The sequence below is a fragment of the Rana temporaria genome, chromosome 5 (genome assembly GCF_905171775.1).
Source record: "Rana temporaria chromosome 5, aRanTem1.1, whole genome shotgun sequence".
NCBI classification, from domain to species: Eukaryota; Metazoa; Chordata; class Amphibia; order Anura; family Ranidae; genus Rana; species Rana temporaria.
The window spans coordinates 351,141,614-351,168,654 of NC_053493.1; the positions used below are offsets into that span (position 1 = coordinate 351,141,614).

At 40.9% G+C, this 27,041-nt stretch overlaps 1 protein-coding gene across 1 annotated transcript in view; it reads left to right on the forward strand.

The window, feature by feature from the left end:
* LOC120941248 (carbonic anhydrase 1-like) overlaps positions 1-11,311 on the forward strand; it is a 45,351-nt gene extending 34,040 nt beyond the window's left edge. The window contains 4 exon segments of the mRNA XM_040354561.1: positions 2,646-2,708; positions 7,603-7,720; positions 7,723-7,758; positions 11,168-11,311. Coding sequence (XP_040210495.1) covers positions 2,646-2,708; positions 7,603-7,720; positions 7,723-7,758; positions 11,168-11,208 — 258 coding nt within the window. The 3' untranslated portion in view covers positions 11,209-11,311.
* Positions 11,312-27,041: the final 15,730 nt, after the last annotated feature.

Below are 27,041 nucleotides of genomic sequence, written 5' to 3' on the forward strand. Positions count from 1 at the left end.
GACTCCTTGGTCAATGGAGTCTCAGGACTCGCTTTATGATTGGCAAGGAGGAGAAGAAGGAAGACATTAGAAAATATTAATTTGCTAATGTCACACAACTGGGTGAGCTCAGGGCGCAGTGCTCTTTTTTGAAGCCAATTAGAGCCTTAGGCATTTAATCATGTGTTTCTGAAAAAAAACAAAAAAAAAAAACAATTGAAATCCATGCTTCCGGCGCCCTGCATGGAGATTAAGGGCTGGCACATAGATTAGGGGGCAGTGCCCTTGCGCTCTAATGTAACGGAAAAAGGTCCGAATTCAGACGAAAATTTAGGCTGAAATCGGACTTGAAACGATGAACAAGGACGCACCAGACTCCTGCTGTGAGCCGCTGTGTGCTCATATGTGAATCCAGCCTCAATCCAAAACTTGTGCAGATCATAACAGATGAACATCAAATAGGTAAACCACAACTAGTGTGAATAGTTTCAGAAGAATACAGTGCACATGGTGAATGACAGCTAAAGTATGAAAAAGAAGGGTGAGACTAACTCCGTAGAGCAGCATCCCCTAGCTAAAGTGAGGCAGGGGAAAAATGATTAAAGATAAAAAAAAAACAATGCATGTGTAACATGATAGGGCCAAGTCCTGGTTGAGGCCTGACTGTGAGAAGATAATATAATTTCCATCTGAAGTGAGGATTTCAATTTACAAATTTAATCGGAAATGCCAGGATAGACAAAGAATGCAATCCTACTTTATTTTTTTATTTATAGTATTTTTATGTATAGTATTTTTTTAAGAAGGATTTGTAAAAAACAAAAAACAAAAAAAATCATCATGATAGCTCGGGTCCCACAACTGTGTACTCAAAGTAGTCATTCTCCATTGAGAGGATCTTTTACTTGTTACTAAATTTTTCCCAGATCGTTAATGGAGGTTTAGGCCTTGTATAGAGAAACTGGTCCTCCGCTTAGGCTGGGGATTGTTCTCTACTAGTCTGGTAGAGGAAAGAAGAGGCAGAAGTTGGAGAATAGGGTTGGAGGGAGGGAAAGGGGTAAGAGGGTATGTGCTTGGCGAATTTATCTGTAAAATGTTTTATGTTGTAGTCTCAGTTGAAATCTGCAGTTTTACCTTGGAGAAGCTGTTTATCAACAGACATAATCTAATTACAGTGCACATTTAGGACGGTCATTACTTGGAAAGAAATTTGTCTGGTTCAGTAGGGACTGGACACATTTACATCCATGTGTGGATAGGCTGGTTGATCTAGTCGATCTATCTTATGTACAATCAGCATGTTGGAAAATGTTCTCTCGATCATAGCTGCATATTCTGAGGGAAGGGAAGTCTCCCCACTGTCTGGTCCATTTCACACAAGCGTTCTGATTGGGTCCACCTGTCAGTTTTTCAGGCGGATCTTATTGGAACCCCCATTTTCTTCTATGGAATTGTGGGTGTAAATGGACATGTGTCTCCGTTTACACCCTCCTACATCCAATCCGATCTGCTATGAACAGACAAATGGGGACCTGTTCCCCTTCCATCCAGCAGATCGGAGGGCAGTTAGGTGTTTACATCTGACCGCCCAAAGAGGAGAGTAGGCTGTCATCTGCCTGCTCAGTGGGGATCAAAGGTCAAATCCCCAGGCGTATAAAAGGATCCAGAGAATACAAAGGCTCAGCGGGAGTGATTTCCCCACCCACATCAAGTGTGCGGATGGGGAGTCAAGTCATTTTCTTTTGTTCAACCCGCTGGTAGAACAAAAAAAAAAAAAGTCTCGTATGGCAAGCTACTTCTCCTCTTAGGCCTCGTACACACGACCGAGTTTCTCGGCAGAATTCAGCCAGAAACTCGATCGGAGCTGGATTCTGCTGAGAAACTCGGTCGTGTGTACACTTTTCAGCGAGGAAGCCAACGAGGAACTCGTCGGGCCAAATAGAGAACATGTTCTCTATTTCCTCGTTGTTCAACGAGGAAAGTTGGCCCGCCGAGATCCTCGGCGGCTTCAACACAGAACTCGACGAGGAACTCAATGTGTTTGGCACATCGAGTTCCTCTGACGTGTGTACGGGGCCTTAGAAGAGATTGATTAAAAAGATCGGTTAACGGTCCAACAACTATATCTCAAAGTTCTCTTAGAACTCTGGGATGAATTCCATCAGGGCCCATTGCTTTATTAAGCTTTTTCTTTTGTTCAACCCGCTTTTAGAATGTAAAAAAAAAGAATGACTAATGTATGGCCAGCTTGACTGATACTATACCATTTGATTATGGGGAAAAGAATCAGGAATCTGGTTACAGCAGTGGATCAAAGAAAGATCAAAGTGCACAACATAAAAATGATTTTATCATGTAGAAAATAAGCCCTGTAAACATGTTGGTAAAACATTAATTGATTAGATTGATGACTTTTATTTGCAGATCATAGTTCAGATTGGGTAATTTTTTTTTCTTTCATGTGCTTCGGTAATGATGGCTATCAAACTGCTTTAATTACAACCAGTATCTGTATCTGTGTTTTATTAAGCTTTTTCTTTTGTTCAACCCGCTGTCAGAACGAAAAAAAGAAAAAATTACTAATGTTTGGCCAACTTGACTGATTGCATGATGGCTATCACACTGCTTTAATTACAACCACTATCTGTATCTGTGTTTTATTGCAGATTGGAGAACCAAATCCTGTACTACAAAATATAACTGATAACCTGGACAAAGTAAAAACAAAGGTATATAACAGAAACACCAGATGGAACAATCATACTTAGTCGAAAGAACATGCAAAAAGTGCACTGGGGGACTTTTAAGGCAATAAAGTAAAGAAAAGTAAGTACGGTATATATAAAAAAAAGGCACACAAGTGCCAACTTTATTAGTACAGTAAAACCTTGGTTTGAGAGTAACTTGGTTTAAGAGTGTTTATCAAGACAAGCAAAATGGTTTAATAAATGTTGCCTTGATATACAAGCAATGTCTTGATATAAGAGTATAGTCATGTCACAACTGAGTATAAAAAAGAAGAGAGGAGCTTCTAAGTGTAGCAATATGGCTACATTTAATGAAGGTACAACATTTAGCAACTTATTGCTACACTTAGAGGTGCATCTCTTCTCTTTTATATCCTGCAAAAAAAATGCTTTGATATACAAGTGCTTTGGATTAAAAGCATGTTTCTGGAACAAATTATGCTCGCAAACCAAGGTTTTACTGTATACCAAAATAGCAATATGTCTTAGTTTGCAAACATATTTCTATTTTTGTATACTTATAAAGTTGGCACTTGTGTGTCTTTTTTATATACTTAGGGGTAGATTCACAAAGGAGATACGCCGTCGTATCCCTGAGTCTGGCCGGTCGTATCTATGCACCTGACTCATAGAATCAGTTACGCATAGATTTCTATTAGATCCGACCGGCGTAAGTCTTAACTGCATATTTACGCTGGCCGCTAGGTGGCGCTTCCGTATATTTACGCGAGGAATATGCTAATTAGGTATATACGCAGATTCAGAAAAGTAAGTCCGGCCGGCGCATTTTTTTACGTCGTTTACGTTAGGCTTTTTTTCGGCGTATAGTTACCCCTGCTATATGAGGCGTATCCTATGTTAAGTATGGCCGTCGTTCCCGCGTCGAGTTTTGAAAATTTTACGCCGTTTGCATAAGTCGTTCGCGAATAGGGCTGGACGTAATTTACGTTCACGTTGAAAGCAATGACGATTTGCGGCGGAATTTCAAGCATGCGCACTGGAATTTTTTCACGAACGGCGCATGCACCGTTCGTAAAAAACGACAAATACGCGGGGTCACAGTTAATATACATAAAACACGCCCACATCATCCACATTTGAATTAGGCGGGCTTACGCCGACACAGATAAGTTACGCCGCCGTAACTAAGGGCGCAAGTTGTTTCTGAATACAGAACTTGCGCCCTAAATTACGGCGGCGTAACGTATCTGAAATACGTTACGCCGGGCGGATAGATACACCATTGTATCTGAATCCAGCCCTAACTTTTCTTTACTTTACTGCCCTAAAAGTCCAAAGGGTGGCTCCCAATGCACTTGTTGCATGTTCTTTTCATTTATGTTTTAAGGATGTTGGCAGTATAACACACACATGTAACTCTCATACATTTCTCTTTAATCATACTTAGTCTGGGTGCTAAGAGCCACATTCCCCATAAGGCACATATGCATATGCACATTTTCCTAGAGCCTTACATTTTTTTAGGCTTAATGAAAATGAAAAATTCCTCATTTTTTTAACAGCTCTTTTTCATTTTATCTTTCTAGGAGGAGGAAAGGTATATTTTTATTGTGCGTTTTCTTGCAATAAAGTCAAATTCACAGCTGCACAACCTTTGTCCCAGGAGGCTTTGCTACTGACATGTCATGTACAGGGACCAGGCTGTGCAAGCTTACTGGTTCTGGAACCTTATGCATAGATCCCAACTGTTCCTGATTTGGAACAAAGTACCTCTGTCCCTCTTTCCTCCTCATTTGTCCCTCATTTTGGTCTGATCTCTATAGTTTTTATTTTTCAAAAAGTGTTTCATAGTGCTAAACCTTTTATCCAATTTCTAAATTGCTACATGTAAATTTAAAAACCAGTATAAAGCAATAATAGTGGTAAAAAAACAAAAACAAAAACAATAAAACAAACACAAAAAAAGCACTTGGGGTTTAGCTAATATTTTTTTCCCCTTAGTCTCCTTTAAGGGTGTGTGGCAGGGGTGTGTGTGTCCTATACCTACATGCTTTTGCTAATAGGTGTCCCTCGTTACAATGTCAAAAGTTTATCAACTAATGAATAAAAAGTAGCAGCTGCTCTTATTTTACGAGCTAAATTCACCTTTCCAAAGGTCATGCCTACTAAGGCCTATGTAGGACGCTGAAACATGTACATTATTAGGAATGGATTCCTTTTCACGGTTTAATGGATTAAATAAAGATATAAATTTCAATGCCAAATGTCCTGGTGCCAAATTTTTACTCTTTATTGGATTTTGGATGTTCAATACTATGCGAGTCCAGGCATAGATGTCTTGATGCCATCCTGTTTGTGGTTGTAGCACTTCCTTTTTTGCTCTAGCATTCAGTTCAATGACCCTTGTTCACAACTGAAGCCTCATACACGCGATCAGACTTCCATCTGACTTTTCTGTGGATTTTGCTCCAAAGGGCCTTGCCCATGAACTTGGTATGCATACACATGGTAGGGCTCTTTCAGCCAACTTTCACCAAATTTTCAGCTCTATACCACCACCTTAGCATTAGTTCTGAGCATGCGTGTTTGTACTTTGGACTTTAGCCCGACTTGTGTACACACAATCGGATTAGCCTCCATCGGACATTTGTTGACGGAAAATTTGTCTGTTTGCACAGCGAACATTTGTCCGATGAAAAACACAAAAAGTTTGTCCGAGGGAGCTGTTAGATTTTTAATTTATTACTATTTTAAGTGATAAAGGTTTCTGACATCTCTATTGAAAACATGTTCATTTTGAAGGTTGATGAGGAAAGAGAAAGGTCATCTGTTGTAGGTTACATCTATTCTTGAAGTTCTACGTCAAGAGAATGGGTGGAGTAATGTTACTTAATATACACACGTGGGTGTTACGTTTATGACAGTAGCATCACCTTTCTTGGAGCTATTCTAAATGTAAATATGCTTAGATTGGCTTTTAGAACAGTATAAGAATTCATGTGGTTTGAGTAGTTAGCTAGGAAACTCTGGGGTCACCTGACCCTGCAGGGAGACGGGGGTATCAAACTCACCCAGCAGGAAGCTTTCACTATGGAAGCCCAGCAGAAATATGTACCATCATATCTTTCCTCCTTCTGAAACCTTATGAATTACCATCTTGCCATGTGTTACCAGCTGCCAATATGTAAGAATTGTCCTATTGCTTGTCTATCTTGAAGAATAAACTTCGTATTTTTGAAGGAAGCCTAAGTCTTGTATATTGGGAACGAAACGCCTAGAAGAAAGAGACTATTGACATAACACATGACACGTGTCAAAAATGTCTCCCCCTCTTCCACATTCATCAGGAGCGTACACACGGTCGGATTATCCGATCAAACAGGTCCGTTGGACATTTGTTGCCAAAAAGTCAGATCTTGTATATGGGCCTTGAGAGTTTTGCCACCTATAGCAAATCTCCTGTCACCAGGGCGGACTGACCATTCGGGCACTCGGACACTGCCCGAGGGCCCCGTGCCACTAGGGGGCCCCATCAGGGTTGCCAGCCTCAGTAAAACCATTGACAGTATGTAAAAATCTGTGTTTTAAAAAAAATCTTAAGATTTTAGCCGCCCCGCCTCTCCAGTACCTTTTCAGTGTGTATATGTGTATTCTGTGTGTATACTGTGTGTGTATATTTTGTGTCTGTGTGTGTATACTGTGTATGTATACTGTATGTGTGTGTATACTGTGTGGCCCCATAATCTATTGCCTGGGTGTCCCATAATCTCCTTTTGCTTGGGGGCCCCATAATCTCCTATTGCCTGGGGGCCCCATAATCTCCTATTGCCCGGGTGCCCCATGAATTGTCAGTCCGCCCCTGCCTGTCACTACAAAATAGTACATTGCATTCTTTTAGGCAGATTGAAGGCAGATTGGCCCTATAGACTTCAATGGGAATTCCAGAAAAATACTCAACTCAAGAGCATTTTTTAAGTGTTTTACAAGCATTTTGTCGCATGTTTTCTGGCAAAACAGCAGCTCTCGACCCCTAATCTCCTCTCCCTAGTGCTTTCTATTGCCTAAAATAAAAGCACCTAAAGCTTGAATACACATGTAAAATGCTTGTAATACATTCCTAAAAAGCTTGTAATAAGCTTGCAAAACTATCTAATAAAAACGCCTGAAAATTGCTCTACTCAGGTGTTAACAGGGTGTAAGCTGCCTCTAAGCTCATTTGGAGTTCACTAATGCCCTGTAGACACGATTGGACCTTTGTCCGACCAAATTCACATTGGAATTCTGACGGAATTCCATCAGAGGAAAAGAGAACATGTTCTCTATGTAAACTCAGATGGAATTCATCGGAATTTCCGATGGAATTACTCCGATGGGGCATACACACGGTCGTAATTTCCGATGGAAAAAGTCCATCTGACATCGGAAATTCTGATCGTGTGTACGCCCTATTACAGGTGCATTCGACCTGCAGCTCACCTTCTGAACTTTATTTGACCTTCTTCTAAGCTGCACCAACCATGCATTTTCTATGTTGTGTTGAATTGTTTTTAGCAACAGTAACTGGAAAATTACAGTATATTTAGCAATATTGGCAGTTCTCAGTGTCAGACCAAAAGGGACTACTGCAACCAGTCCCATAGGCTTGGGTGGCCCAGCCCTGAACCTAATTCAGGAATGTTTGTGTCTATTCTCCCACATTGCACTATAGGTAACAATGGTGGGTTTATTGCATAGAGAAATGATTACAAACTTCTAAGATTTGATTAGTTTGTGAGGGTGGTGGTTGGTTGACTCGTCAATATCGCTACTTTTAATTTGGGCAATACTAGTCACTAATAAAGTCGCATACAAGTAAAATATATTTTCATCAGATGTTGTCATTTCAATTAACAAGTGTTGTGATTGTTCTTCCTAGAATAAAGAATCCTCATTTGAAAAATTTAATCTGTCAGATTTGCTACCTAAGGAGAGAACCTACTGGACATACCTTGGATCTCTAACAACAAGTCCATACTCAGAATGTGTGACCTGGGTTATCCTCCAGGAGGCGATCACCGTCAGTTCAGAGCAGGTAGGAAGCTCATGATCTGTAGCCCTCTTCTGGGGAGGGGGTTAGGAAAAATGGCCTTCCCCAAATGGCATATTTTGCTAAACCTGTAGGTAAATAAGAGAACCAGAACCGTTGCTAAGTGGAAGAGTGGGATTGATAATAAAGTTGGCAGTACCTCCACCCAGGACAGGGTCTCTGTGAACAGAGAGGAGTTCCCTTCCTGGGAAATTAACCAGCAATCTAAACAAAGTAATTGGGAGCAGAGGAATTGCTGCAATCAGCTATAACATTAACCATAAACATACAGATGTACACCAGTATAGAAATAATACAAGCTGTATATATAAAAAGAAATTAATAGCAGCCAATACAAAATAAGGCCCCATACACACGAGAGAATTTATCTGCGAATACGGTCCAGCAGACCGTTTCCACGGATAAATCCTCTCGAGGATATCCGTGGATTTCTATGCGATGGAGTGTACACACCATCGCATTGAAATCCGCGCCGAAATCCTCTGGCGATGACGTGTCGCGCCGGCATGCGGGGGATCCCTTCGGACGGATGGATCCGGTGAGTCTATACAGACCAGCGGATCCATCCGTTGGAATGGATTCCAGCAGATGGATTTGTTTGGCATGTCAGCGAATATTCGATCTGCTGGAATCCATCCCAGGGGAGAAATATCCGCGGAAACAGATCCGCTGGCGTGGCTCTATCCGCTGAAACCCATTTGCTGGGATTTTTCAGCGGATGGATTCTATGGTGTGTACGGGGCCTTAGAAGAAATTAACAACACCCAATATACACACAGATATTATCAGCATATATATTATATATACCGTAGTTAATAATAGAGATACCTCCAGATAACTGTGGCAGCAAAGTCCTGTTGTAGGGGCCCCTGAGAATGATGCAGCTTCTGTCTGTGTGTCGGAGACCCGAAGACAAGATCTGTGATGATGAGGAGACCCTCAAGCCATTATCCAGCAAGCATGGAACGCAGTCTTAGTTATCTGGCACTGTGCATGTGCAATAGTAATAGCACAGAGATACTCTGTCACAAGGATTCAGCAATACACTCAAGAAGCTATGGACAACTACAGTTACATTTTTAGAACATAGAAATACTTGCATAATTGTTATGGTAATATTAGCATATACATGACATTTGGCTGAGACCTTCTCTCACTTCCTCCTTCCAGGATCTTTTCCCAACAACCTATGAGTCAAGAAGTGACATACATAATTATACATTACAGTGTGATATTAGCAGCTAACACTAGAGAGCAGCGTAGCCCTACATATACATAGTCAGTACTTTGCGGAAACCACGGCCAACCACCTTCTGGAAATACTAGTTACCTGGTGGTCACGATGATTTATTAATGTTTTTGGTGTTTTCTAAGCCACTGAATGTTGCAAGTGGCAAAGTAAGTCAGAAATCTTGATCTGTTTATTTGTGTTTGGTCAGTAACTCAGAAATTAACAGAAGACACTTCATTAGCATAACTCCCAGGCAGCTAGTATTTTTAGAGCCAGCAATTGCAATCTAAATATTACTTTAAGACCCCTTTCACACTGCAGGAATTTTTTAGGCGTTTAAGCACTAAAAATAGCGCCTATAAAGCGATTGAAAATAGCCTCATCTGCAATCCCAGTGTGAAAGCTCGAGTGCTTTCACACTGGGGCACTGCGCTGGCAGGATGTCAAAAAAAGGCCTGCAAGCAGCTTCTTTGAGGCGCTTTAGGAGCGGTGTATACACGGCTCCTAAAGCTCCTTTTCCCATTAAAAATTAATAGGCAGGGCCTTCAAAGCGCCTGCAAAGCGCCTCAGCAGCAGTGATTCGTGGGCGCTTTTAACCCTTTATTCAGCTGCTAGTTGGGGTTAAAAGAGCCCTGCTAGTGCCCAAGAAACGCCAGTTTTAGCGGTGCTTTACCGTCATTTTTCGGGCGCTGGCTGTGTGAAAGGGGTCTAAAGAAAACTTGCTAGTTCCATGATTTCCATGTCAAACCAATGGTTTTGATACTTTGGAGTTGATTCACACTGCCAGTGCCCAAAAACCGCCGGTAAAGCACTAGCGGGGAGCTTTTAACCCCACTAGTGGCTGAATAAAGGGTTAAAAGCGCCCACAAAGCGCCGCTGCTGAAGCGCTTTGCAGGCTCTTTGGTGGCGCTTCCCATTAATTTCAATGGGAAGGGGCTCTTTAGGAGCGGTGTATACACCGCTCCTAAAGCGCCTCAAAGAAGCTGCTTGCAGGACTTTTTTTGACGTTCTGCCAGCGCAGCGCCCCAGTGTGAAAGCACTCGGGCTTTCACACTGTGATTGCAGATGAGAAAGGGAAGTTGCACTTTGCAAGGAAAATTTCCCCAGAGCTTGGTTCTGATCATGTGCAAGCAAATTTTTTTTTTTTCCATGCACATCAATGGGTATTTTTTGCAAAATGAAATTTCACCACATTCACTAAGCTCTGGGGAAAGGTCTCTTGCCTTGATCAACTTCCCTTACAAAGTGAATGGCCTATTTGCCTTTTGTAAATCAACCCCTTTGAGTTACTGACCCTGGATAGGCATGCAGACCAGAATTCTAACTTAGTCACAGTGCATACTTGTTCCAAGTCAGTGACTCGAAATGTACCGAAGCCAGAGCGAGCTAGGCAACTAGAATTTTTTAGAAGTAGGACAGCAATGGTTGCCTGTATTTTTCTTTCCACGCATTTCTATAATGTAAGAATAGGGCAGAGAAATCTCTCGAACATCTTAGATTCCCTTAGAAATGACAGGTGTCTAGTTTTATTTATTTCTTTTGTAGCAGATTGTTTTCGCCTACATGGAAATATTGATTCCTTGTCATTGTAAGGCATTAAAACCACCATCCCTCCGTGGCATTGACCAGCTTCCCAGTCATTAGGAATCTTATGCCACGTACACACGACTGTTTTTCTAGTTGTAAAAAATTATGGGTTTTTTTTATGTCATTAAAAACTATCGTGTGTGGGCTCCAGAGCATTTTTCACGATGTAAAAAATGGGCATTAAAAATTTAGAACATGCTCTAATTTTTCACAACGTTTTTAACGTTGTCAAAAATGGTCGTGTGTGGGCTTTAACAACGTGAAAAAAATGCGCATGCTCAGAAGCAAGTTACGAGACGGGAGCGCTCGTTCTGGTAAAACTAGCGTTCGTAATGGAGTAAGCATATTCATCACGCTGTAACAGACTGAAAAGCGCAAATCGTCTTTTACTAACACGAAATCAGCAAAAGCAGCCCAAAGGGTGGCGCCATCCGAATGGAACTTCCCCTTTAAAAAAATTTTTTTTTACAACCCGAAAAACTTTGTGTGTACGCGGCATTAGCATTAACCTCAATAAATGGAAAGTTTGGAAACATTTGAAATGAGAGTTAATATTTCTTTAATCTCCATCCACAGCTTCAGCGCTTCCGAGGTTTGCAGTGCACATCAGAGAATGAGGATGAAGAATTTATACTAGAGAACCACAGACCTCTCCAGCCTATTGAAAATAGATTGATCAAATCCTCATGCAAACATATGAATCATAAACCTTAAATCTACCTCTACTGCAATGTTATATCGGGATTCGGGAGCTGCTGCCACATGTACAGTAGATAATCTAACTACATCAGTTTCACTGGAAGACTAACTATACTGAAAGCAATGGCTACTCTGTTTATAGAGTTCTCCACTCCCGGATGTTTTCTTCTACGTTTTCATTTTTGTTGTGAAATAACAATTCTATGCCACCATCAGTTTTTGCAGTAAACTGCCAAGACTTAATACCCGAGAAGCAATAACCATACTTTGGACTTCTTGCTGCCAAGTAGCTCTATTTACTTTTGGCAAAAATGGTTCTGTATATACAATATAAGAAACGTAACTTATTGCTGTATTGTGGCATGATTGTTTGCTACACTCATTTCAATATATATTTTTTTACATTCGAAAAAAGAGGCTATTAAAGATGAATTTATTATATTTTACAATGAAAAGAAACAAAGCAGAATGAAAACATTTCCACTGGGTAGATTTTCTTTTACAATTGGCAACTCGAGTCTATCAGAAAAAAACATTTCACTTGGCCAACTACAGCTGGTAAGAGACCTGCCTGTCCTCAAATCTCCATCTTGCTGGAATCTTTAAATCATTTCTTCAGGCAGTTAAAGTACTATTCCCTTTTCTATATAAAAAAATAAAATAGAATTTTTTTGGAAATCTGTGTTATAATGACCACGTTGGTGCTAAGAACGGCTTACTAACATTTACTATATAACCCCAGTCTAATTGTCAAGTTCTTCTATTAGTTATTTGTGTATTTATTTTATAAAATGTATTCACGTTTTTATGCGTGATTTGCACAGTTTTATACAGCTTTTTGAGCTTTGACATTCTTTTATTAGCCAATAAAGAAAACTATTGTTGATATGTTTTTCATAGCTTTTATTTTATTTTTTTCCATTACTATTCTTCATTTATTATTATTATTTTTTGTTAGAGTAAGGGGTTAGAGTGATGGCGCGTACACACGGTCGTTCTTTGTGATGAACTAAAACGTCATTTTTTATCATGAAACAAAACAACTTTTTATAAACTTCATTTTAAAAAAACGACGTTGCCTACACACCATCGTTTTTTCAAAATGCTCTAGCGGTTACGTTCAGCACGTACGACGTACGACGGCACTCTGTTCCATTCAAGCTTGCGTCATAACTTGCTTCTGAGCATGCGCGGGTTTAAAAACGTTGTTTTAAATGTCGTTTTACCCACACACTATCATTTTAAATGACACAAAAAACGACGTTTTGAAAACGACATAAAAAATTGAACCATTTTCGATTTTTTTTTTGTCGTTTTTCAGAAGACATAAAACAACGTTTTCCCCACACACGGTCATTTTAAATGACGTTTTTAAAAATGTTGTTTTTTTTTTCATCACAAAAAACGACCGTGTGTATGCGGCATTAAGGTTAGGATAGGGTAAGGTTTAGAAGTTGGGGTTAGAGTTATTTTTTATTTATTTTTTAGCGTTAGGGAGTTAATAATACCACTACTTCTAATAATACTAAATTAATAAATAAATGTAAAATAAATACACAAATAAATAAAAACAATCATACATTTTTTAATAAATACAATAAATACAATAGTATGTATTAATAAATAATTAACCCCTAACCTTAACCCCCAACCCTTAAAAAAATATATTAATAATAATAATAATATTACTAAATAAATAAATAAACACCCTAACACAAAATATTTATATTTATATTTATATAATATTTATTATTATTATTATTATTAAAATAATAATAATAATAATAATAATAATAATAATAATAATATATATTTTTCTGTGTTTGGGTGTTTATTTATTATTATTATTATTATTATTATTATTATTATTATTATTAATATTAATAATAATAATAATAATAATAATAATAATCATTTATTTAATATATATTTTTTAAGTTTAGAGGTTAATCATTTTTTATTCATGAATTATTAAAAAATATATTAATTTATTATTTATGATGATGATTTTTAGATATTTGTGTATTTATTTTACATGTATTTATTATTACAATTTTTTTTTTATTTGAGCAGAAAATCACGTCAAAATGTGCAACAAAATGCGCGAATGCGCACAAAAACTAATTTCTATGGGAATAAAAATGCACAAATCTGCCTGATTTGAGCTACAAAAAAATCTCCAGAACTATTTGAGCTTCAGACTACTTAAGCCTCATACACACGATCGGATTTTCCGACAGGAATTGTGTGTTGACAGACTGTTGGCCAAAAATCCGACCGTTTGTACGCTCCATCGGACAAAGTTTGATGGCAGGCTTTAAAATTTTCCCGGACAACGGTCTGTTGTCAGATTTTCCGATCGTGTGTACACAAGTCCATCTTACAAAAGTCCAAAGTACGCATGCTCGGAATCGGTGCTCACCAAACACGACATTAGAAGAAGGTGCCCAAAGGGTGGCGCTCAAGAGCTGAAAAACCTTGTAGTACGTCTAGTACGTCACTACGTTCGTGTTTGTTGCCCAACAATTATGTGCCGTATGTATTCAAGACAAAATCTAGGCACATGTCTTTTGGACAAAAGTCTTTGTCTGCTGAAAGATCGTGCGTACGAGGCTTTAGGGTGGAGATGTGAACCAACTCCATAGAGAATAATATATTTTTTTCTCCTGCAGTGTTTTGGAGCTTCAAGCTCCAAAACGCTGAGGTGTGAATGTCGGGCCTTACAGGATTGGTTTTGAATAGACATGTGCACAAAAAATTTTTTCGTGTTTTTTTTGTTCTGTTTCGTATCGTTCCGTAGGTTCGTTTCCGTTCGTTTTTCGTAAGACGCCCGTTTTCGTATTTTCGTTACCGTTTTATTTTCGTACATGCGGGATGGTTCGTTATTCTGTTTAATTCATGTTCGTTACTTGTTAGACAGTAATTTTCGTGAATTTTCGTCAATGATTTGCATTCTGTGTTTTGGATTCCTTTTTCTGTTCGTGTTTTCGGTCGTGTGTTCGTGTGACATCTATGACAATTTGTTGTGGATGTCATGTGGGCAAAAAAAGGATTTTCGTCATTTTGTACTTTCGTAAATATATCGCGGGATTCGTGGCACTTTCAACACGCGGCTCATCCATATTAACGATTGTTAAGCCCCATACACTTGGTCAGACTTTTTTAACAACAAACATAAAAACAAACGTTTTCCGTTCGTTCTCAGAAAATTTGTTCGTTTTTAAACTCCATCAGAAAACCATTTTTGGGTTCAAAAGTCTGGCCAACTCAGTGGCGTCACTAGGGTTGGTGTCACCTGGTGCGGTAAAATATGGTGTCACCCCCCCCCCAATAACATTTTTCAAATATTTTTTACCCTACTGTTTGCTCTCTGTTCTCCTTTCTTCCCCTTTTCTCTCTCTCCCTATCCATCTTTCTTGTTCGTTCTATCCCTTCTTCTTTCTCTCCATTTTTCTTTGTCCCCTCCCCCCACTTCTCTTTCTCCAGAACCGGAATTCACATCTCAGGAGCCTATAGGCCAGGGGCGTACCTAGAGCATTTGGCACCCGGGGCGGATCCAATATCTGGCACCCCCCCACGTTAAAATGTAAAAACACCCCACTGTGCCCCCTGCATACCTCTGCATCCTTCAATATCTTTGTGTTACTACTGTGTACCCCTCTCCACAACTGCACCTCTGGACCACTTTACATTGCACAACACCCTGCATCACTGGACCCCTTTACATTAAACAGCCCCTGCATCACTGGACCCCTTTACATTACACAGCCCCCTGCACCTCTGGACCTCTTTACATTACACAGCCCCCTGCATCACTGGACCCCTTTAAAATTACACAGTACCCTGCATCACTGGACCCCTTTAAAATTACACAGCACCCTGCATCACTGGACCCCTTTACATCTCACAGCCCCCTTCACCTCTGGACCCTTTTACATTACACAGCACCCTGCACCTCTGGGCCCCTTTACATTACACAGCACCCTGCACCTCTTTACATTACACAGCCCCTGCACCACTGGACCCCTTTACATCACATAGCCCCCTGCACCTCTGGACCCCTTTACATTACACAGCACCCTGCACCTCTGGACCCCTTTACATTACACAGCACCCTGCATCACTGGACCCCTTTACATTACACAGCACCCTGCATCACTGGACCCCTTTACATCTCATAGCACCCTGCATCTCTGGACCCTTTTACATTGCACAGCACCCTGCATCACTGCACCCCTTTTACATTACACAGCCGCCTGCACCTCTGCACCCCTTTACATCACATAGCCCCCTGCACCTCTGGACCCTTTTACACTACACAGCCCTCTGCACCCCTTTACATTACACAGCACCCTGCATCACTGCACCCCTTTTACATTACACAGCCACCTGCACCTCTGGACCCCTGCATGTTACACAGACCCCCCTTCAGTGCAGACATCTCCTCAGTGCAGACACCCCCCCCCTTAGTGCAAACCCCCTCGGTGCAACCCCCCAGTGCAAACACCCCCAGTGCAAACACCCCCCCTCTTAGTACAAACCCCCCCTCAGTGCAACCCCCCCTTTGTAAAAACCCCCTCAGTGCAACCACCCCCTTAGTACATCCCTCCCACCCCTTCAGTGAAATCCCCCCAGGTGCAAACACCCCCCCTCCCCATTCAGTACCTCAGATCATCGCAGGCAGCACCACGGCACATGGACAGAAGGTCCCCTCGGCCCCTCCCCCTCTGTACACACAAACAGAGAGGAGGGGGCTGTGCCTGTGTGCCGACTGCCGACCACCGCTAACAGCCCGTGGCTGTGAGAGGAGGGGATGGATGGTGCTGCGGTGTCACCCCGCAACCCCCTCCTCTTGTACTGCGGCGCTCCGATTCCGCGGCGCTCATCGCTGCAGTCGTGGGGGGGAGCCGGCCCCCTCCACATGTCAGCTAAATGGTGTCACCCCTCTAGCGGGTGTCACCCGGGGCGGACCGCACCCCCCGCACCCCCTCTGATCTCTCTTCAGATGAAAATCCACAGAAAAGTTTATTTGGCTTTACTGTACTACTCAGCACAAAAGAGAAGCTGCTTTACTAACTACACTCACTGCCCATTCAAAAAAACGAAAACTACATCTGTGGCAAGGGATTTGCATTCTGTGTTTTGGGTCCTTTTTCTTTTGGTGTTTTCGGTCGTGTGTTCATGTGACATCTGTGGCAAAAGATTTGCATTCTGTTGAATCCAAAATACGAACAGAAAATAGGAATTCAAAATACAGGGTGCGGGTCTTTTGTTGTGGATGTCGTGTGAGCATGCGACTGGGCATACGAGCAGAGAGGGGATTCAAACAAGATAAAGAGTGCAAATCTTTTGTTGTGGATGTCGTGTGAACATACGGCTGAGGGTGCGAACAGAGAAAGGATTCAAACAAAATGCAGAGTGCGGGTCTTTTGTTGTGGATGTCGTGTGAACATACGGCTGAGGATACGAGCAGAGAGGGGATTCAAACAGGCTACAGAATGCAAATCTTTTGTTATAGATGTCATTTTCGTTCTCTTGCCGTTTTCGTTTTGTCGTATTTTCGTCAGATCGTTCGTTCGTATTTGCGGTTGTTCGTTATGCGGCTCATTCGTAATCCTGTCGTTTTCGTATTTTGGTGCTTTAATTTTTTTGTATGTACACATTATTCTGCGGGTACGAAAATAAACATTTTCGTACGAAAATAACATTCGTACGAACGGGAATGCACATATCTAGTTTTGAACAGCGCTTTTTCATTTACTCCACTTCAATAACAAAAAGGTGGATATCAGTCAGGTATGGGGACTGCTCAGGGGGCAAATAAATGAATATATTACATTGCTTTGGGCAAAGCAACAGTTTATTTTAGGTACTACTTCACATTAAAGAATCATTGCCAAAGCTCTACAAATTTCCAAGTGTTAACTGATGAGTCTTCTTTCATACATTAAAACTTTAAACAGAATTAAAAAGTGAACCTGTGCCCTGACTATACACAATAACATATTTACATATTCTGAACGATCAGTAGAAGTACTTTAAACAATCCTTCATTCATATCTGTAGCTATAGGGATTGTGGAGAAATTCATCTTCAAAATTCATAAGAGAGACACAAAAATAGGAGCTAATTTTCCCTTTATGACACACCTCCAATTACCCAAGCCTGGGATGTTGGAGTGGGGGATGTATTAAGTGTCATTACCAATTAAATATAAAATAAAATACAACTTTATTTCTACTATAAAACACATAGATTTGTTAAAAAATTATCCATATCTAGAAAAGTAAAAAATTATGATGATACAATTTGTAGAGCTTGGTGGATCAATAAGTTTCCCATGTATCCAGTGCTTCATCAGGACCCACTTGCCCTCGGTTTACCTGGACATGAAGCAAAGAATAGTGTCTACAATAAAAAGTACAGTAATAAATTAACCTCATCCAGAAAAGTATACAGTATAATTATGATAATACGACTTGCAGAGCTTGGTGGAGCAACGTGTTTCACATGTATCCAGTGCTTCATCAGGACCCACTTGCCATTGGTTTACATGGACATGGAGCATAGATTAATGTCTACAATAAAAAAGTACAGGACAACATTTGTTATCCATTTTTATACATACATTATATCATATGAAAGGGGGGGGGCAGTGGGGGGGAGAAGAGACAAGGAACGAGGGGGAAAAAATAAAAAGGAACATCCCCATGTTTCTCAGAACCCTGGAGGGGAGAAGATAAAAATTCCCACCCTGAGGAAATTATATATCCCCCCCCCCCCGGCTGGAAGTTTTAATCTTTTCCCCTCCAGGGTTGCAAGAAACACAGGGATGATTCCTTTTTCTATTCCTTCTCTCCTTGTTTCTTCTCCAGCCTCCCCCCTTCATATGATATAATGCATGTATACAAATGGATAACAAACATTGTTACATTGTCTGGTGCTTATTATTGTAGACACTATTCTATGTTCCATGTCCATGTAAACCAAAGGCAAGTGTGTCCTGATGAAGCACTGGATACTTGTGAAACACGTTGATCCACCAAGCTCTACAAATCGTACTATCATAATTATACTGTATACTTTTCTGGATGAGGTTAATTTTTAAACAAATCTATTTTTTATTTGTATAAATAAAGTTGTATTTATTTTTATATTTCATTGGTAGTGACACCTAATACATCTCCCTAGTCCAACATCTAATGCTTGGATGATTGGAGGTGTGTCCTTTTTATCTACATTATAGGTACATTTGAGGGATGGTGTCCGATTTTTGAAAGACCCACATACTAAATTGGATAATTTCCCCTTTACCTTCTTTGACACCTCCTAGCCATCTAATATAAACACACAGCAGATGTTTCTAAGCTTTTTAGAAACCAGCTGAAACAGAGTATTCATTGTGATCTTTGAGAATTAATTGCTTCAAAGTACAAGCAGCTACAGAGGCCAGGGATGCTTTTTTGAAAGCTTTTTTTTTTTTCAATCAAGTTTAAGTTTATTTTCAAAATAAAGACGGTACAATAGATACAATATAGCAAAGAGTCATTACATTGCATTACACAATGACACATGTAGTAGTATACTCTTTCTAATAACACCTCGGTCCTGATCAAAAACTAAACTAGTAGTTTGAGATAAAGAATACTGCAAGAAATAATAAAATCAAAAATTTCTGTAAACCAATCTAACTGAAATTGAGTAATCACTCTGACTTTCTCATCCCCAGTTATCCCCTAACTCACGTTTATATTTACTGTAACCAACAGTATGAATCACACCAAAAATCATAACACTCAATTTTAAGAATATGGTAAATTCATAAATAAATCTCCATCTCTCCCGGTACCACATCTGGTTCAAGAAGTTTTCCAGGGATGTATAGCATCAAAAGAAGAAATTTTACCGCGCTAAAAAACAATAAATTACTAACAAAGCTGCAACAACGGAGTGTCATACAAACACAACAACATAGAAAAAAGGGAGGAGATGTTGCGCTAAAAACTTAAATAAATCTAAACAATGAGATTGAGGTATGATAATTGATAAAGCCAGTAAACCCAAAACGATGGGGGACTACAAAAAGGAAGAACTCAGTCCCAATGTGTCCACAATAATATAGTTCATATGAGAGTGAACAGATGTTGAGGAGCAAATATGAAAACCACCACCACGAACCAGTAAAAATTGGAGGCTTACCACATGGCAAGCAATGTATGCTTGCGGCTGCAAACCCCAGCCAGGGCCTTTAGGCGATCCTCACAGGGGGAGGTGGGAGGGGAAGATGATTCTTGAAGCCTCCAGCGAAAACAAGATTTTTGAACCGTATCACAGAAAGAAAACACTCAATGGTGAAGTATGTTTAACCAGCACACACATGAGGTATAAAGTGACTTAGAGAACCACCACCACCAACACCCTATAAGTAGGAGGCTTACCAGAACATGTATGAACATCAGCGGGTGGCTAAAACCCTAGCCTGGGCCTTTAAACTCGTGGGCTGTAATAGTAGTCCTGAGTATCCTCCGTGTTCAATAGGTACATAAAGGGAGTAATGGAGCCCACATAGTGAAGTTCGTTTTAACGCTATACGTTTAATAGATAAAAATTGCACTTACAATATCACAATAGGGATAAAACAGAGAGAAGCCGGCCGGCTCGGAACAAACGCCCGTCCACTCTAAACAACACGTCCTGCGTCAGCACGCTACCTTCCCGACGCGCGTTTCGTCATAAAATGACATCATCTGGGGCACCCAATGTATAGCATCACTTCCATCCATTTTTCCCCTCCAGTTCCAAAACAATCGCTCTTGGTGAATCAGATGGGAAAAAATGGGGAAGAAAAAAAAAACATAGAATGAAAAAAATAAACTGAAACTATGGTATACCCATATCCTCGATCCAGGGAAAGAATATTTCGATAGCAAAAAATATTTTCAATCAATTATATTTAAAATATATTCAAGGGATTAACTCCACCTCCAATATTCTCTCCTTAGATTCCGAGAATCGAGAAAAAATATATATATATATATATATATATATATAAAAAATCTTCTATCAGAAATCTCAGTGTACCGACACTGACTAAAGAATGTATCCATATGGATAAAACAGAACCATAAAAGAAAAAGAAAAGAACTAAACCATAAATAACACATTCGTCTAAAGAAATAACCTTGTGTTATTTAGACAATATATAAAAAAAATAAAAAATAAAGAAAGAAAGTAAACCAAAAGAGAGGAAGATCCAGAAAAAGGAAATAGAAAAGAAGAAAAGGAAAAAGAGGAAAAGGAAAAGAAGGCGAGGATGAAAGAGTAAAGAGAAAGAAAGATAGACAGCCTACCTGCCAAATGTATACAGCAATAATTAGAAAATTGTGTTTCCAAATTCAAATGGTATGTGAGATTCCTAAGTACTTCAGCCAAGGTTCCCAAATCTCATCAAACTGATTATCCTCATCTAGCAGTAAGCCAATCCTTTTTTCCTGTTCCATTATCCAGGTGACTTTCCTTTTCATATATAATATAGAGACTGTCGGTTTCTTCCAAGCGCTTTTTTATTGCTTTGTTAGGCTAGGTTTACACTTGTTTATTCTCTGAAAAGCAATCCGTGGTGGATAGTTTTTTAAAGTGAGGTTAAGCAGCAGCTGTTAGGGCTAATGCACACAGGACATTTTAAAAACGCCAGCGCTACAGAAGCACTAAAAACACCAGTTTTTACTTTTTTAGCCACATTTTTACATTAGCGTTTTTGCTCGTTTTCCCGCGTTAGTGTTTTTGGGCGTTTTTTATTGAAAACACTCTCTATGATGTAAAAACTCCTAAAAACGTAAAACTTACTATTGCTTTTAGTAAATCAACCCCTTTATTTCAGGCTCTGCGTTCACCTGAACATCTACAGCAGTGGGACATCAAAGCACTAGTTCTGATGTGAGAAGAGCAGGTTTCTGCACTATTTGCACATCATCATTAATATCTGTACTGCTATTATGAACATACATAGGGCATATCTTTACTGCCATACATAGTTAAAGGGTATGGTATGCTGTAATGCTTGAATGGTATGAAAAATATCCCTTCATTTCTACCAGCATAAGCTGCTAAATTTAAACAATTCACTTGTGCAGGGCAAGTCACATGTTCTTGTCTGAAAGCCTGAATTGTGTGACTCCTTTTCATTAAATCCCCGTTTCTCGATTTAGGGATTTTCAGGCATCCTACATTCACGTGATTTTTTTTTTCCCCTCAAAGAATTTTCGGCAGAAGTCTACAACTAATACTATGTGTTATTTTAAAACGTGTCTGAAATAACTGCCCATTTGAAGGATCGTTCTATCTAAATTTACATCACATTCAGGGGCGAACTGACAACTCATGGGGCCCCCGGGCAATAGGAGATTATGGGGCCCCCGGGCAATAGGAGATTATGGGGCCCCCAGGCAATAGGAGATTATGGGCCCCCCAGGCAATAGATTATGGGGCCACACAGTACACACACACACACACACACACACACACACACACACATACAGTATGCATACACAGTATACAAACACACACATACAGTATGCATACACACACTGAAAAGGTACTAGAAAGGCAGGGCAGATATAATCTTGGGATTTTTAGACCAAAAGGATGTCGGTAAGGGACATTTCAGGGACAGATGTAAAAAAACACAGATTTTTACATACTGTCCCTGGTTTTACTGAGACTGGCAACCCTGATGGGGCCCCCTAGTGGCATGGGGACCTCGGGCAGTGCCCGAGTGCCCGAATGGTCAGTTCGCCCATGATCACATTCCACCTAATACATTATTTATTTCAGTTTTGGATAAATTCCAGCAGGTTTAAATGACCCTGCCACCACTGGGTCACTTGTATATGATACTTGTAATAGAAGAGGCAAATGTACTTACCTTTCTGGTGGCCCATGTATTAAAACCTCGCCACTTACTAATACTACCTGTTAGTATTTGACACTTCTAGTTAGTCAAGTTATTATTTCCCCCTCTGTATGCTGTTGTCTCTCCCACCAGTCTGTAGGTCATTACAGGATGTATGAGACGGCAAGAAGAACCATCGGTGGTTATTTACTAAAACTGGAGTGTGAAAAATCTGGTGCATAGAAGCCAGTCAGCTCCCAGGTTTCACTCTCAAAGCTTAACTTGGTGTTGCTCCCACTGGCCCTTTAAACACTTCCCCCTAAGGCCGCGTACACACGGTCGATCCAAACCGATGAGAATGGTCCGACGGACCGTTTTCATTGGTTCACCGCTGAAGTGGCCTGATGGTTTGATGGTCTGATGTGAAAAAAACGAAGTTCAATGCTTCCAAGCATGCGTCTACTTGATTCTGAGCACGCGCGGGTTTTGAACAGATGCTTTTGTGTACTAACCATCGGTTTGGACTAGGGTTGTCCCGATACCGATACCAGTATCGGTATCGGGACCGATACCGAGTATTTGCGGGAGTACTCGTACTCCCGCAAATACCCCCGATACTGAAATAGAATACTTGCCCCCCCCGCCGCCGCCGCAAACCCGTCGCCCCAAAGCCGCCGCCGCCGTTAATCAGCGTGCGGGGAACATTACAGCTTTCGTTTGAATAGCTGTAACCCCGCCACGTATAGACACTCCCCCTTGCGCGGGATTGGACGGATCATCTGTCCAATCCCGAGCAAGGGGGAGTGTCTATACACGGCGCGGCAGGGATACAGCTATTTAAACGAAAGCTGTAATGTTCCCCGCACGAGCGGCATCATCCAGGTATGTGGGACATGGCTTCAATATGTGGGGGGACATGGCTGCATTATGTGGGGGACATGGCTGCATTATGTGGGGGACATGGCTGGAATATGTGGGGGACATGGCTGCATTATCTGGGGGACATGGCTGGAATATGTGGGGGACATGGCTGGAATATGTGGGGGACATGGCTGGAATATGTGGGGGACATGGCTGGAATATGTGGGGGACATGGCTGCAATATGTGGGGGGACATGGCTGCATTATGTGGGGGGACATGGATGCATTATGTGGGGGGACATGGCTGCATTATGTGGGGGGACATGGCTGCATTATGTGGGGGGACATGGCTGCATTTGGGGACACATTTAAAAAAAAGTATCGGTATTCGGTATCGGCGAGTACATGAAAAAAAGTATCGGTACTTGTACTCAGTCCTAAAAAAATGGTATCGGGACAACCCTAGTTTGGACCTATCGGGCAGCGGTCCATCGGTTCGATTTTAAAGCAAGTTCTAAAATTTTGGACCGAAGGACAACGGGCCGTACACACGGTCGGTTTGGACCGATGAAACTGGACTTCAGTCCGTTTTCATCGGTTTGGACCGACCATGTGTACGCGGCCTAAGAGGACGTCCATGGAAGTCCTACGGGTTCAGTGGTTATACCGGAATGATGCCTATACCCTTCATATTTTCAGCCGGTGATTCTCTTTCATGCAGAAGTGATCCGAGTGGCTAATTAGCCATTCGGATCACTTCTGTGATTGGCAGAAGGGGTCCCATAGCGAAGCCCGGGAGCGATTCGGCCAGCGGCAATGGCTGCCCTGCACAGAGAGAGGGGAACTTACGTTGTTCCTCTCTCTGTCTTTAATTCCAGAAACTAAGAGTGACGAGTATGTTGTCACTTCCAGATTGCCCATTGTGCTTACGCGTAAATGCAAACTCATACGTTACTCCCGCACACATATGTAAACAGTGATGGCAGCACACACGTGAGGTACTGTTGCAAATGTCTGAGCGAGAGCAATTATTCTAGCACCAGACCTCCTGTGCAACTGGTAACCTGTAAAGGCCTTTAAAACGTCATCTATGGAGAATTTTAAGCACCGTAGTTTGGCGCCATTCCACGGGCAGATGCAATTTTAAAGTGTGACATGTTAGGTATCTATTTACTCAGCGTAACGTCATCTTTCACATTATACAACAAATTGTGCTAACTTTAGTGTTTTTTTATATTCATAAGAATTCCCCCCCAAAAAAGAAATTGCATTTGAAAACCACTGCGCAAATACTGTGTGACATAAAATAATTGCAACACCCTCAGTTTTATTCTATAGGGCCTCTGCTAATATATATATAATGTTTGGGGGGTTCTAAGTAATTTTTTAGCATTTAGCATATTTGTGTTTTTTTTTATTAAAAAAACTTTTTTATTTGCCTCCAACAGGAGAAACATGGTGTACAATACAACAGCATTTATAATTTTTACATGTAGGAGGGAAGTGTCACAATTGACCCAGATGACAAGCGGTTATGAGCTTTAGAATGCCAGGAGGCAGGGTGGGGCTTAAAGCCATGTGACTGCGGTGATTGGCTGTCACATGATCGGAAAAGCCGCTAGCCGCTGGTCACTGTGCGCTCTCGGCACAGCTCTATTGGCGCAAATATGTGGCCGCTCTGCGCCAAGACCCGGCCTCTGAGAGGCCGCATATTTGTGTGCGCTTGGGGTCAACAGGTTACTTGAATAAGCTGAAGTTAGAAGCTGATTGGCTACCATGCACAGTTTCGCCAGATTCTGAGTGCAATAGTTTTAGTAAATATCCCCCATAGTGTGCAGCAGGGAAGCAGTTGTTCCAAACAAATGTATTAGAATTAGAATTGGAATTGGAAGTACTCATACCTATCCAGGTACAAGTTTTGTCCACTTTTGACATACTTTGGGGACGTTTTTGTACATTTATATTTCCTTTATATTGGCTTTTGAATTTACAAATGCAGCAATTTAGAAATCAGATGAAAGGTTTAGTGCTGGAAAACACTTCTTAACCACTTAAGCCCCGGACCAAAACGCAGGTAAAGGACCAGGCCCCTTTTTGCGATTCGGCACTGCATCACTTTAACTGACAATTGCGCGGTCGTGCGACGTGGCTTCCAAACAAAATTGGCGTCCTTTTTTCCCCACAAATAGAGCTTTCTTTTGGTGGTATTTGATCACCTCTGCTGTTTTTATTTTTTGCACTATAAACAAAAATAGAGCGACAATTTTGAAAAAAAATCAATATTTTTTACCTTTTGCTATAATAAATATCCCCCAAAAATATATAAAAAAAAATATGTTTTCTCAGTTTAGGCCGATATGTATTCTTCTACATATTTTTGGTAACAAAAATCGCAATAAGTGTTTATCGGTTGGTTTGCGCAAAATTTATAGCGTTTACAAATTAGGGGATAGTTTTATTGCATTTTTATTATTTTTTTTTTTTTTTTTTACTAATGGCGGCGATCAGCGTTTTTTTTCGTGACTGCGACATTATGGCGGACACTTCGGACAATTTTGACAAATTTTTGGGACCATTGTCATTTTCACAGCAAAAAATGCATTTAAAAAAAAAATTGTTTATTGTGGAAATGACAGTTGCAGTTTGGGAGTTAACCACAGGGGGCGCTGAAGGAGTTATGTTTCACCTAGTGTGTGTTTACAACTGTAGGGGGGTGTGGCTGTAGGAGTGATGTCATCGATTGTGTCTCCCTATAAAGGGGATGACACGATCAATGCAGCCGCCACAGTGAAGCATGGGGAAGCCGTGTTTACACGCGGCTCTCCCCGTTGTTCAGCTCCGGGGACCGATCGCGGGACCCCAGCGGCGATCAGGTCCCGCGGTTCCGCGGTCCCGGAGCTTCTGACCAGGTCGCAGGCCAGGGCGCGCGCCCGCGACCCACGGCTGGGTAGATGTACAGGACGTACCGGTACGTACATCTGCCCAGCCGTGCCATTCTGCTGACGTATATTTACAGGAGGCGGTCCTTAAGTGGTTAAAGGATAAATAGTGCATTTTATATACATTCATATGGATCTGACCAAAATGAGGGACAAATGAGGAGGAATGAGGGACAGAGGGACATTGCTCCAAATCAGGGACAGTTGGGAGCTATGTATATACAGAGATGGCAAGGGTTATCAGATTTTCTGCAGTACAATTAAAGCATTGTACATTTTAAAGCGGGGTTCCGGGCATATTTAATTTTTTTTTTTTGCAAGCTAAAATTAATCACATTAAATAGTCCCTAAAACATATTAATAGCTCCCCAATCGTTCCAGAAATCATTGCAAACACTTGCCTTATATCCTCCCGTTCATGTTGTGGCCGTATCCATCATAAGTGTGGGTATGTGAAGCCAGTTCCTTTTTCTTCCTGGTTTTCAGGGAGAGGTGCATGCTTGGCGATATTTAGGCACAGTAATGCCCAGAGACTCCTGGGAAATGAGTGTCATCATTTCCCAGGAGGCAATGGGGTCTTAGGACAGTAATTTGAACCACCTAGGACCAGGAACTAGGCAGATTACGAAATCCGCCTAGTAACAGCCAGCTAGAAGTGAGTAAAAATTTTCTTTTTTTTTTTTTATACATTTTTTAACATTAAAGGCAAGCTGTTAATAGAAAGTTCATTTTTGGGGTGGAACTCCTCTTTAACCACTTCCTTACTGGGCACTTAAACCACCTTCCTGCCCAGAGGACTTTTTGCGATTCGGCACTGCGTCTCTTTAACTGACAATTGCGCGGTCGTGCGACGTGGCTCCCAAACAAAATTGACGTCCTTTTTTCCCCACAAATAGAGCTTTCTTTTGGTGGTATTTGATCACCTCTGCGGTTTTTATTTTTTGCGCTATAAACAAAAATAGAGCGACAATTTTGAAAAAAAAATATTTTTTTTTACTTGTTGCTATAATAAATAGCTCAATTTTTTTTAAAAAAAATTTGTTATCCTCAGTCTAGGCCG